The sequence below is a fragment of the Calliphora vicina genome, chromosome 2, assembly GCF_958450345.1.
Source record: "Calliphora vicina chromosome 2, idCalVici1.1, whole genome shotgun sequence".
Taxonomy (NCBI): domain Eukaryota; kingdom Metazoa; phylum Arthropoda; class Insecta; order Diptera; family Calliphoridae; genus Calliphora; species Calliphora vicina.
In genome coordinates this window covers 77844282-77856412 of record NC_088781.1, presented here as the reverse complement: position 1 = coordinate 77856412, position 12131 = coordinate 77844282, and the positions used below count along the sequence as shown (strand labels likewise).

The window sequence follows — 12131 nt, the reverse complement described above, 5'->3', positions numbered from 1 at the left end:
GTTATGTTCTGATTGCTTCCTTTCTGACAATTCAGGCATGGATGTGTGAATCGATGGAATTGTGTTAATTACCGTTGGAATGATCACCGATTTGGTATTCCTTTTGCAAGGTTTCATCTTGATCAGTAATGCGACTATGGAGGATATCGCAACTAGGCAAAATCCGAAATTTACTGCAAAGCCTTTTGTATGTTTAATATCTAGCAAATCAATTTCTTCCGTGTTATTTGTTCTTATTTCTTTTACCATTTCCAGGGATAAGGTTTCCTCTATATGTTGGTTCAAATGTCTAGGTTGTAAAATAGCAGGTAATGGTTGTAATTGTGTCCTATCGAAAAAGTTGTAGATTTTATCATTTATAATTACAGAAGTATTAGAAAATGGCATCACATAAGTCCCATTTAGATTCTGTGGTTCAATGTTGATGAGAATTGTGCCATTAAATTGGTTTAGAAAAAGCGTTCCGGGTCCTACTTCTTCGATAGAGGGCGTATCTCGGTTAGCTATCAAACTGCAATTTGCGGGTTTACTTTGGATTAAAACTGCTAAACACGTATCAGTTTCCAAGTTGTCCAAATTATTTCAATTGCAAACAGTAATATTATTATAACTTTTACAATCATTTTTCATACCATACATTACATTATCGCATATAAGAATGTTTTTATATATTATTTTATTTATAAATTTTCCAAATTTTATTGGTCTTACTATAATTTTGTTACATGCACAAACATTTGTCATTGGAATACTTATTATGTAGATAAGTGAATTATGATCTGAAGCTATTTTTATTTCGGCAAATTCAAATGCCTGTTCTAAGTTTACAAAAGGTATAAAATCTTCACTAATGATTAGATGTAATGCATTAAACACATTGAAGACAGCAGGCTTCACGACTTCACGAACACAAATGCTGCTGGCTGAAGTTGCAGTCGTGCGGCAGCCGGCGAATTCTTTTAAAGACGACAGCTTCAAAGTAAACAGCTGATTTATAATTCAGTGGTGTCACTTTAATTTTTTACTTTAATAAAAAATAACCGTACAAAATTCTAAAGTAATTAAGATTTAAACAATTATTTTGAGTAAATATATATATGTGGTAATAATTTATGTACCTGTTATTAATTTATTTCAATATGGTTATCAGAAACTTCTCTTAATTAAGTAAAAAAAAATATATTTTTTAAGCACTAATTTGATTTGCATTTTTTATTATATTAGCAACACTATTTCTGTTTTGAAGTTGACAAAAATAGAAATTAGCCTAATTGGGCAGCAGCAGCAAACGAAGTCGTGTCGTCGTGAAGTTGTGCTGTCGTCAAAAGAATCGTCTTCATATAAACGTGTGTATTCTATTTTTGACAGATTGAAGTCGGAAGCCAGCTGTCTTCAATGTGTTTAATGCATAAGCATGAATGAGTTAACTACACCTACTTTCGCCCAATGTATGGCGTGTTGGATATTTATTATTTTTATACCCTTCACCTTCGTGAGAAGGGTATATATAAGTTTGTCATTCCGTTTGTAATTTCTACATTTTTCATTTCCGACCCTATAAAGTATATATATTCTGGATCCTTATAGATAGCGGAGTCGATTAAGCCATGTCCGTCTGTCTGTCTGTCTGTCTGTCTGTCTGTCTGTCTGTCTGTCTGTCTGTCTGTCTGTCTGTCTGTCTGTCTGTCTGTCTGTCTGTCTGTCCGTCTGTCTGTCTGTCTGTCTGTTGAAATCAGTTTTCTGAAGACCCCAGATATCTTCGGGATCCAAATCTTCAATAATTCTGTCAGACATGCTTTCGAGAATTTTGCTATTTAAAATCAGCAAAATCGGTCCACAAATGGCTGAGATATGAGGAAAAAACCAAGACAACCTCGATTTTTGACCTATTTTTTTACCTATATCTGGATTACTAAGACATTAATATAGACAATATGGATATCTAATGATAGATATTTCAAAGACATTTGCAACGACGTATATAAGACCATAGTAAGTTGGACCTACAATGGGTCAAAATCGGGAAAAAAATTTTGAACCCGAATTTTTTTTTTTTAAAAAAAAAAATTTAAAAAACAAAAAAAAAATTTTTAAAATTTAAAAAAAAAAAAATTTTAAAATTTTAAAAAAAAAAATTTTTTAAAATTTAAAAAAAAAAAATTTTAAAATTTAAAAAAAAAAAATTTTAAAATTTAAAAAAAAAAATTTTTTTAAATTTAAAAAAAAAAAAAAATTTAAAATAATCGAAAAATTTTTTTTTCCAAAAAATTCAAAAAACAACTGGAAAAAAAGTTAAATTTTGTTTACCTAAAAATATTTAAAATTTTGAAGTATAATTTGGTGAAGGGTATATAAGATTCGGCACGGCCGAATATAGCACTCTTACTTGTTTTTTATAATATCTAACTTATATTTTAATAGGGTTATTAATTGTTCTTTTAAAGAATTATTATTACTATTATTCTTTTTAAATGTTTCCAATAAATTATTCGTTCTACTTGTAAGATCATTAACTTTTTCTATTGTTAATTTGTTAATTACTACATGTCTATTATTATTTCTCAGCAGTCTGTTTGTTTTTTGGTTTAGGATTTCAAGATCTTCGTGGTCGGGGTTTCCCGCTATCCATTTCCAAGCGGAACCGATAAAGTTTAAGGACCTTTTTGTTTTCGGTTTCAATCGGTCTAAGTAAGCCTGTAGTTCTGTCAATTCATGGTTCAGTAAAGGGTGGATAATATGAGATTATGTAGGGTTTCGTGAAGGTTGTCTATTAGTTCTTGATATCTGTCTATTTCAATGATGTGAATCAGTTTAAAGATTCCTATTTGTAGTTTCGCCAGTCCGGAGTTCATAGTCACTATTTGTGAATTGGAATAGTCCAAAATTTTAACGTCGGCCGAAACCAATGTGAAAAGTAATCTGAAATTTAAATTTGATTTAATTCTTGATATTATTTTTGTGTATTGTCTTTCTTGATTCAGTTATAACTGTAGTGTTTTTGTTTTCTTTAACTGTTTCTTTTCTATATGTTTCACTGAGTTTTGATCCTAGTCTTTTGTTTTCTTTTACAAAAATTGTCTGTCCGGGTTCATAATCTTCGGTATAGTCTTTTTCTTGTTGTGGTAGTTAATGTCTCCTAATTGTTTTTCCGTGAGTCTTTAGATGATACCTAGTCTAGTTTTTTCCAATTCTTGGGGATCTGTTGTAACTCTACCTAAAAAAATGCGTCAAAGGGTTTTCTCTTCGTAGTTGAATGTACAGAATTATTGTATTCGTAAGCAGCCATATGTAAAATTTCCGAAAAGGTACTATGAGAGTTTCCTGCTTTTATGCAATGCATCAATTCTGACAGCGTAGAGTGGAATCTCTCGATATGTCCATTTACGCTACTACTGTATGGGGGTATCCTGAATACTTTTATCTTATACTGATTTTCTAGCATGAAAATTATTGAAGTTGAATTAAATGATTTCTCATTATCCATGACTACTATTTGTGGCATACCAAAGGAAAGCAACATCTCTCTAAGTGGCTCTTTAATATCTTCAGCAGCTCGAGATCTTAATATTTTAACCTGGGCAAATTTAGAAAGTTTGTCTATAGCGGTAAGTATGGTTTTCTTTTCTGTGATGAAAATGTCAATGTGTATGATCTATCCGGGGTAATGTGGAATAGGTGTTCCTGAATTGCAATCTTGTTAGGGTGTCTATCGTACAGATTTTGCAAAGATCAGTAATTATACCCTACACCACCATAGTGGGGATGGTATTATGCGTTTGTGCAGATGTTTGTAACGCCCAAAAATATTAGTCTAACACCCACCTTAAAGTATACCGATCGACTTAGAATCACTTTCTGAGTCGATTAAGCGATGTCCGTCCGTCTTGTTGGCTGGCTGGCTGTCCATGTAAACCTTGTGCGCAGAGTACAGGTCGCAATTTTGAAGATATTTCGATCAAATTTGGTACATATTATTTTTTCGGCTCAAGGACCAAGCCTTACTAGTTCAGTTCGGACGTGTTTATTTTAACTCCGAGTTAACTCGTTATTTTAATGTATCTATCGGAAAATAAATATAAATATCACCTGTTTATTATTTACGCGAAAGGACGCTTTTTTTTAATAATATTAATAAATAAAAAAATCAAAAGAACAACTAAAAGACAAATAAGTAAAAAAAAAATTCTTTATAGGTATTTTTTTCTTTTTTTGAACCTTTTTTGTGCATTGACTATTAAATAAAGATCAAGAGTGTTAACGAAAGTAATTACAAATACTCTTAAATGAGTCTCTTCAACGAAAACAGTGAGCGAAGGTTAAGTGTAAACGGTGAGCGAAAAAATACCCCAACCACTCTTCCGTGTTGAACTTGAACCCGGTGACATAAACCTGAAAAAAAATGAAACACATCCCATATATAACTTGAAGTACTTATTGCATCGTAAAATTACGGTAGAAGAACCACACAAACGAGTTGGCCCCGTTCAATGTATGAATTGGCAAGAATATGGACACACCAAGGCATATTGCAAATTGCCACCAGTATGTGTCATTTGCGGGGAGTTGCATAACACATCCCAATGTAACAAATCTAAAGATGATCCTAAAATAAAAAAATGCAGCAATTGCGGAGGTAACCACACAGCAAACTACAGGGGTTGTCCTGTCTACTCAATTGTTAAAAAATCACAAAGCCAGAAACCAAAGATTTTCCCCGCTCAGCCATTAAATAACATCAATTTGAACTACCCCCCGTTGCAACAGACATATGACAACAAAGTAACATATGCAAATGTACTTAGAAACAACCAAACTCAGCCGCAAGTCCGTTAACTCCAAAACGAAAATATGAACCCAGAGGTAAGAGAGCAAACGCCAATTTTCAATTTTACCCGACTAGAATCTACAATAGAAACTCTTGTGCAATCGGTAAATAACTTTACAAACTCAATGAGTAACATGATGCAAGAAATGCTTAAGATGCAATCAATGTTATTGCAGGCTGTGCTTAACAGACCATGAACTGCCTAAGAATATGTTTTTGGAATGCAAACGGCATACGCCAACACAAAAACGAACTCGAATATTTTTTAAGAAACCAACAAATTGAGCCCCCTAGAAATTGTATGCCCCACTGGTAATTTAGCGATGGCAGGCACAAGAATAAATTGGCTCAAATATAAAAAATACCTCAGTACACATTGCTCGGAAAACATACCGCTAAGAACACAAGAAAACATCGATCACTCTCTTATCAATTTCGATAAAAATCTCAGAATGGCTGCTCAACATGCTACCCAAACCCCCCGACAATTCAGATATAATAGAATTAATTCTGCAGATGTCGAACGGCTCTTAAATGAAAAAAGAAGATTTCGAAGAGAATGGCAATTGCACAGATCCCCCCAACTAAAATCAAAGCTTAAAGATTGTATAAAAAGACTTAAAAAGCTCTTGGAATTTCGAAAAATGGAATCATTGAATAAATATTTAGAAAGCCTGGACGCAACCCCGCAATCGGATTACTCATTATGGCGAGCAACAAAAAATCTTAAAAGACCCGTTATATGTAAGTCCCCCTTGCGAAATTCAAGTGGTGGTTGGGCAAGAAATGATACTGAAAAAGGGAATCTGTTTGTTAATCATTTAAAAAAAGTATTTACACCGAACACATCAAACGAAGCAATTGAGTTGCCACCTGTTGCACCCTATTTTGGAGCAGCCGTACCCCTACGTTTTGAGATTCGAGAGATCAAAATTGCTATTGCTGATTTAAATCCCAAGAAAGCGCCTGGTATGGATAAGATCAGCAACAAGATGCTTATGGAGCTACCCCGGATAGCAATAAAAATAATTCTTTTTATTTTTAATGCTATATTACGACTTGAATATTATCCTCCAGAATGGAAGGTTTCACTGGTTACCATGATACCCAAGCCGGGAAAAGATCACACAAAAGTAGAATCATACAGACCCATTAGCCTATTGTCTAATATATCAAAGCTATTTGAGAAGATACTTATGAACAAGTTGTACCCGATGTTAACTGAAAACAATTGTATTCCGAATCATCAATTTGGATTTAGAAGAAAACACAGTACTATCGAACAAATATGGTGAGAAAGGTTAGATTACGGTTAGGTTAGGTTACGTGGGTTGCTCGCAAGTTAGCGAGTTCACTCGGAGGCCTTGCGGCCCATTGTGGTACCCTTAGAAGTACTATTCCCTTATGCTGAAAATGTCACACATAAAGTGAGAATAGTTTCCCTCCCTAGTTTCGTCTATTATGTGATGTCTGTGGTCCCTATGGGAACCAGCCGGTACTTCTAATAAACCCAATCATATTCACTAGTGACACATCCCTGAGACAGTCCAGATCATGGAAAAGAGCTCTACCAAGATGTAGTAGTCTATGCTCTTGTAAGGCTGGGCATTCACATAGAAGGTGCTGTACCGATTCCTCCTCCTCTTCATCTAAACAACTTCTACAATAGCCATAACGTGGGTAACCCATACGTTCCGACATATGTCCAATCATGCAGTGCCCAGTAATTATACCCGTGAGAAGTCTAATCGAATTCCTACTAAGAGACAAAAGAGTCTTAGTTCTATCCTCTGTCAGCTTGGGCCAGAGCATTCTGGATATTCTACAAGTGATGATATTTGACCACCTGAGTTCCGTCTCGCTCAAAGCCCATTCATCTATCAATTTTGATACTGTCACCAAGGGAGTGTGAATATCCCTTTGCGCAAGAGATACGTCCAGGGACGACCCGTTGGTTGCGCACTCATCAGATACTTCATTTCCCCGGATGCCCGCATGTCCTGGAACCCATATCAACTCCACGTGATGTTGTGTCAGTTGTGCCAGTGATTTGATACAATTGAGAAGACATTTCGACCTAATCACGTTGGAGTTAAGAGCCTTGATTGATGCCAGGCTGTCCAAGTAGATATGTATGGTCGAATTTTCGAGATTCAGTTCCCGGATTCTTCTCGCGGCTGTATCAATAGCATAAATCTCTGCCTGGAAAACCGTGCAGGTATCGGGTAATCGAAGAGACATCAAAAGGTCCAGCTCATCTGAGAAGATTCCCGAGCCCGTGCCTCTTTCTGTCTTTGAACCATCAGTATAGATTGAGATCACGTCATCTCTTAGGACAGAGTTCGCGGCCCAATCATCCCTTGTCGGTATTCTGATCCTAAATGTTCTATCAAAATTCGGTGTGGGTATTATATAATCCGTTTCCCTCCCTATGATTGGCCTGCCTATCTTTTGTAGGATGGTGCCATGACCAATACGATCGTGCTTCAGTCCGCTCGACTGTTTGAGTCGTAGAGCAGACTTAGCAGAAATGCATTTGATATATATATCAAGGGGAGTTATATTTAGCATCGTCTCTAGACTGGCCTGAGGTGTGGAATTCATAGAGCCAGTAATTGCAAGACATGCTAATCTTTGTACCTTGTTTAGAATAGAGAGGTGAGTCTTAGTGTCCACCACTCTCCACCAAACAAGAGCCCCATAGGTCAAAATAGGTCTTATGACTGCGGTGTACATCCAGTGTACAATGTATGGTTTAAGACCCCATCTCTTCCCAAAGGTTTTCTTGCATATATAGAAGGCACATAATGCCTTCTTCATTCGACTCTCAGCATTACGTTTCCACGAGAGCTTAGAGTCCAAAATTACGCCAAGATATTTGGCTTCGCTTGAAAACTTCAGAAAAGTACCATCCAGTCGTGGAGGTTTAAATTCTGGAGTTTTATATCTCCTGGTGAAAAGAACCAGTTCGGTTTTGGCAGGGTTAACACCCAAACCGTTTTCCTTGGCCCATGATAGCAGAACGCTGAGCGCTGATTCCATGAGTTCACTTATTGTGGGAAGAAACTTCCCTTGAATAAGAAGCACAACGTCGTCAGCATATGCGACTACTTTGGTACCTATCCTACTGAGCCTGAAAAGGATTTTATTTACGACAAGATTCCACAGAAGTGGAGAGATGACCCCACCTTGTGGTGTGCCTCTTGTCACAACTTTCCTTGTCCTACCAATACCCATATTAGAGTTAATGGCCCTGCTCCTAAGCATATTTTCTGTCCAATTCCTTATCCGCTGATCAACACATAAGTCACCCAGTGCATCAACTATTGCGGATATGTTCACATTATTAAACGCACCCTCTATATCCAAGAAAGATGCCATAACATATTCCTTCTTGTCAAGTGTCCCCTCTATAGTTCCGACAACGTCATGCAAGGCTGTCTCCACCGACCTGCCTTTAAGGTATGCGTGCCCTAGGGGAGAGGATGTTCCTGACGTGGATATCGACCAATCTTTCCAGTGTTTTCAATAAAAACGATGACAGACTGATCGGTCTATAGTCCTTTGCGGTACTGTGGTTTACCTTTCCCGCTTTGGGGATAAATACCACTGTAACCTCTCTCCATTCTTTAGGGATGTATCCTGTTTCCAGGCTGTACCTAAATATCATTATAAGCCATGGCATGATGGTTGAAATCGATTTTTGGAGTAACGCTGGGAATATGCCATCTGGCCCTGGTTATTTATAGGGCTTAAAAGATGACACCGCCCACGAGATTTTCTCCACGCTAACAATGGATCTAACTAATTCACTTATGTGGATTTGAGAAGCTGCAAGATGCTCCGAAGCGGATACCTCATTTTCATCATCCCTGCAACCCGGAAAGTGTGTCTCCATTAGCAGTTCCAAAGTTTCGATACTACTTTCAGTAAAGTTACCATCCGGTTTCATCAGGAATCCAGGCGTACCAGGATCCTTGGATAGTACCTTTCGTAAACGCGATGCCTCCGTGGTATTCTCCAGTTCCCCACAGAAACGCTCCCAAGATTCCCTCTTTGCCCGTCTGGTTTCCCTCTTGAAAGTGTTGAAGCTTTGACGATAATCGTCCCAGCTTAACAAGTCTTGGTCCCTCTTCGCCTTATTAAAAAGTTTTCTACATTCCTTTCTTAGCTGCATTAGTCTAGGATTCCACCATGGTTGCCGGAATTTCCTAGGTCCCTGCCGCTCCCTACACGAAGCATAGTAGGCTTCCCTTAATGACCTGGATAGAAAATCCACCGAGTCGTCCAAGTCCCGTGTACCATTTAATCTATCCATTGCTGGATGTGGTATGGTGTCACTAAGATTACAGAATTTGACCCAGTCGGTTTTCCTAGGATTTCTAAAGGGTTTTTCCCTATCCAGTGTAAGCTGTATCGTAAACACTATCCTGTGGTGATCGGAGAATGAGCACTCGAGTGAAACTCTCCAATCAAGAATTCTAACTGAGTCAGTGTTCCCTACCAAAGTAATATCAATGACCTGCTCCCTGATCCTATTGAAGAACGTTGGTATATTACCCCTATTGCAAACACTTAGGTTAGTAGATAGAAGGTATTGAAGTAAACACTCACCCCTGTCATTTATATCCGAGCTCCCCCACAGAGTATGATGGGCATTAGCATCACATCCTATGATGAGATCATGGCCCCTTGTGTTACACCAGTCTACAAGTGTGCGTACGGCACGTGAGGGCGGATTAGCTTCGTCGTATGGTAGGTACGCAGATGATATGATTAGGGTTGGTAACCCTTGTCGCTCTAGTGCAACTACCGTTAAATCACCAGAACTGTAATTAGATAGAAGGAAAACCTTAATGTCTTTCCTGACCAAAATACAGCTCCTTACTTTACCTTCAGGGTTCGGAGAAAGGAGCACATAGTTTCGTGACCGGACGCCTCGAACTTTACTGGCTACAAGCCAGGGTTCTTGGATTAAGGCCACGTGGATAGCTTCCTTCTCCATGAAGCGCAGCAAATCGTCCGATGCTGCTTCGGAGTAGTGCAGATTAATCTGTACCACTCTCAGGCCGCTTGGGTTCATCATTGCGCTTCACCGCGGGCAAGATCAACCGGAGTTGGTTTAGCCCGTATTTGATGACGCCTTGCGAAGAACGCAGGAGTCGGAGGGATTCTGAACCAATTTTGATCCAGAGATCCTTGCCTTCTCCTTTGTCCCTAGAGCGCCCTCGTTCAATCGTCCAGTCCTCTGTACCAAGTTCCTTATTCTGACGCTTTATAAGTGTTAGCGTGGCTTCGTCCTCCAAAAGGGGAGGAGGGACCCACACTCTCACCGTCGTACGAAAAGGTACTTGATCCAGTGGGACGATTTCGATTCTTGCGTTGGGCCAGAGTTCGCCAACTCCTCGGATACAGTTACTGAGAAAGCCTAGGGCCTTCTCGTTACCGCACCCGATGATCTTGACACCCTTTAACCATTTGGCGCCATCGAATGCAGTGAAGGAATCATCCTCACTGCATGCGAGTTCGTCCACTAGTGCCCGCAAGATCTTCTCCTCCAGAAGCAGCCATCTGTCCGTAGTCATTTTCCCATCAGGTTGACTACGATCTATGATGGCTACTTGTAGCTCAGGTGCTGATGTTAAGCTAGTTGATGGTTTCAGCCGCTTACCCTCAGACACCTGCGTTTCACCTGACCTTTGCCGCTTAATACTAGGCCTGCTTGCTGTACCTTTGGAAGCCATCGCGGTTCCTCGAGTAGAGGAGATTGCGGACAGCACCTTGGGTGTTGTGCTAGCAGACTTCGTCGTGCCGCATTGGTCATCACCTCTCTTTGGCCCCGACGTGGCCCTCTTTGATGTAGATGGGCGTACGTCAAGATCCTCCGAGACGATGATCGTGTTCGGTCCAGTGCTGGCATGGGGCACATGTTTAGATGTGATCACCTGCCTGCTCTGGTTTGGTTCGGTCTTAGTCTTGGCTGGCCTTACCTCCACAACAGTAGTATTTAGCATGGCCTCATACTTCTGTATGTGGTAGGTATGTTTACGCCGCAAACGCTTTTCCCTGGTGGTCAAAGACGCGGGATCTCGCGAGTCCAACGTCCTGACATACCGGAGAGAGCGTTTGTAGCCCGCCAACCTTTTCCGTTCGTCCTGTTCTGAGTCCTGTTTCCTGTTTTTCTGTTCTGTGTCTCCCTTTGCAGGGTCATGGGCCTCCGGATGTACGTCTTCATTCGCTTTTAGCGGCTCGGAGGACACCATGAGTAAGTCCTCCTCATCAGTCTCATAAAGGTTTAACCCTTTCAGACCTGAGAGGTTGTCGTCGCTGTCGTCCATGGTCACTCTTTCCTGTCTAGTCAAAAAACTATTCGTTTTGTTTACCCCAGTAGCATCACCGACTACCAGACCCGGGGTATTCGTCTGATTCGTCGCAGTCACAGTAGCCGTCGCAGTCACAGTATGGTGAGAAAAGTGTTTGAAGAAAAGAAATACTGTTCTGCACTCTTCATCGACATCTCTCAAGCGTTTGATAAGGTATGGCATGCTGGATTAATATACAAATTGAGTCAAAATTTACCGGCAAACACACATAAGCTGTTGGAAAGCTATTTAACTGGTCGAACATTTAAGGTTAAAGATGGAACATTTTTAAGTACTGCACAACCCATTGAAGCTGGAGTCCCCCAAGGCAGTATCCTGGGACCTTTTTTATATTTAATGTATTCGTCTGATATGCCAACTAACAATCGCACTCATACATCAATATTTGCTGATGATACTGCTATTCTAAGCATTCATGAAAACCCTCAAGAAGCGTCTCGTTACTTACAAAACCACATATTTGAATTAGAAAAATGGTTAAAACAATGGAAAATTAAAGTCAACGAGCAAAAATGTACACACATTACATTTACATTGCGTAGAGAATCATGCCCCCCTATTCATATCAATAACCAAACAATAATTCAACAATCGGAAGTGAAATACCTCGGAATACATCTCGATCGTCGCCTTACATGGTAAAGTCATATAGATGCAAAGTTGACTCAAATGAAATTGAAATCAATTCAAATTAATTGGCTTATTGGCAGAAACTCCACGCTTAGTTTAGATTGTAAACTTCTACTTTATAACATGATCATAAAACCGATATGGTGTTATGGCATACAGTTATGGGGCACGGCCTCAGCGTCAAATGTAGAAAAGATCCAAAGACGCCAAAACAAGTTTCTAAGAATGATCACAGTTGCCCCCTGGTATATCAAAAACGCGAATATACACAAAGATCTAAACGTGCCCATTGT

General features: G+C 39.1%; 1 protein-coding gene across 1 annotated transcript; it reads right to left on the bottom strand.

The window, feature by feature from the left end:
- Positions 1 to 9873: 9873 nt before the first annotated feature.
- Positions 9874 to 11370, bottom strand: LOC135950583 (uncharacterized). Its single transcript, XM_065500118.1, has one exon. The coding sequence runs from the start codon at positions 11368 to 11370 to the stop codon at positions 9874 to 9876; it is 1497 nt and encodes a 498-aa protein (XP_065356190.1).
- Between the last annotated feature and the right edge of the window lie 761 nt (positions 11371 to 12131).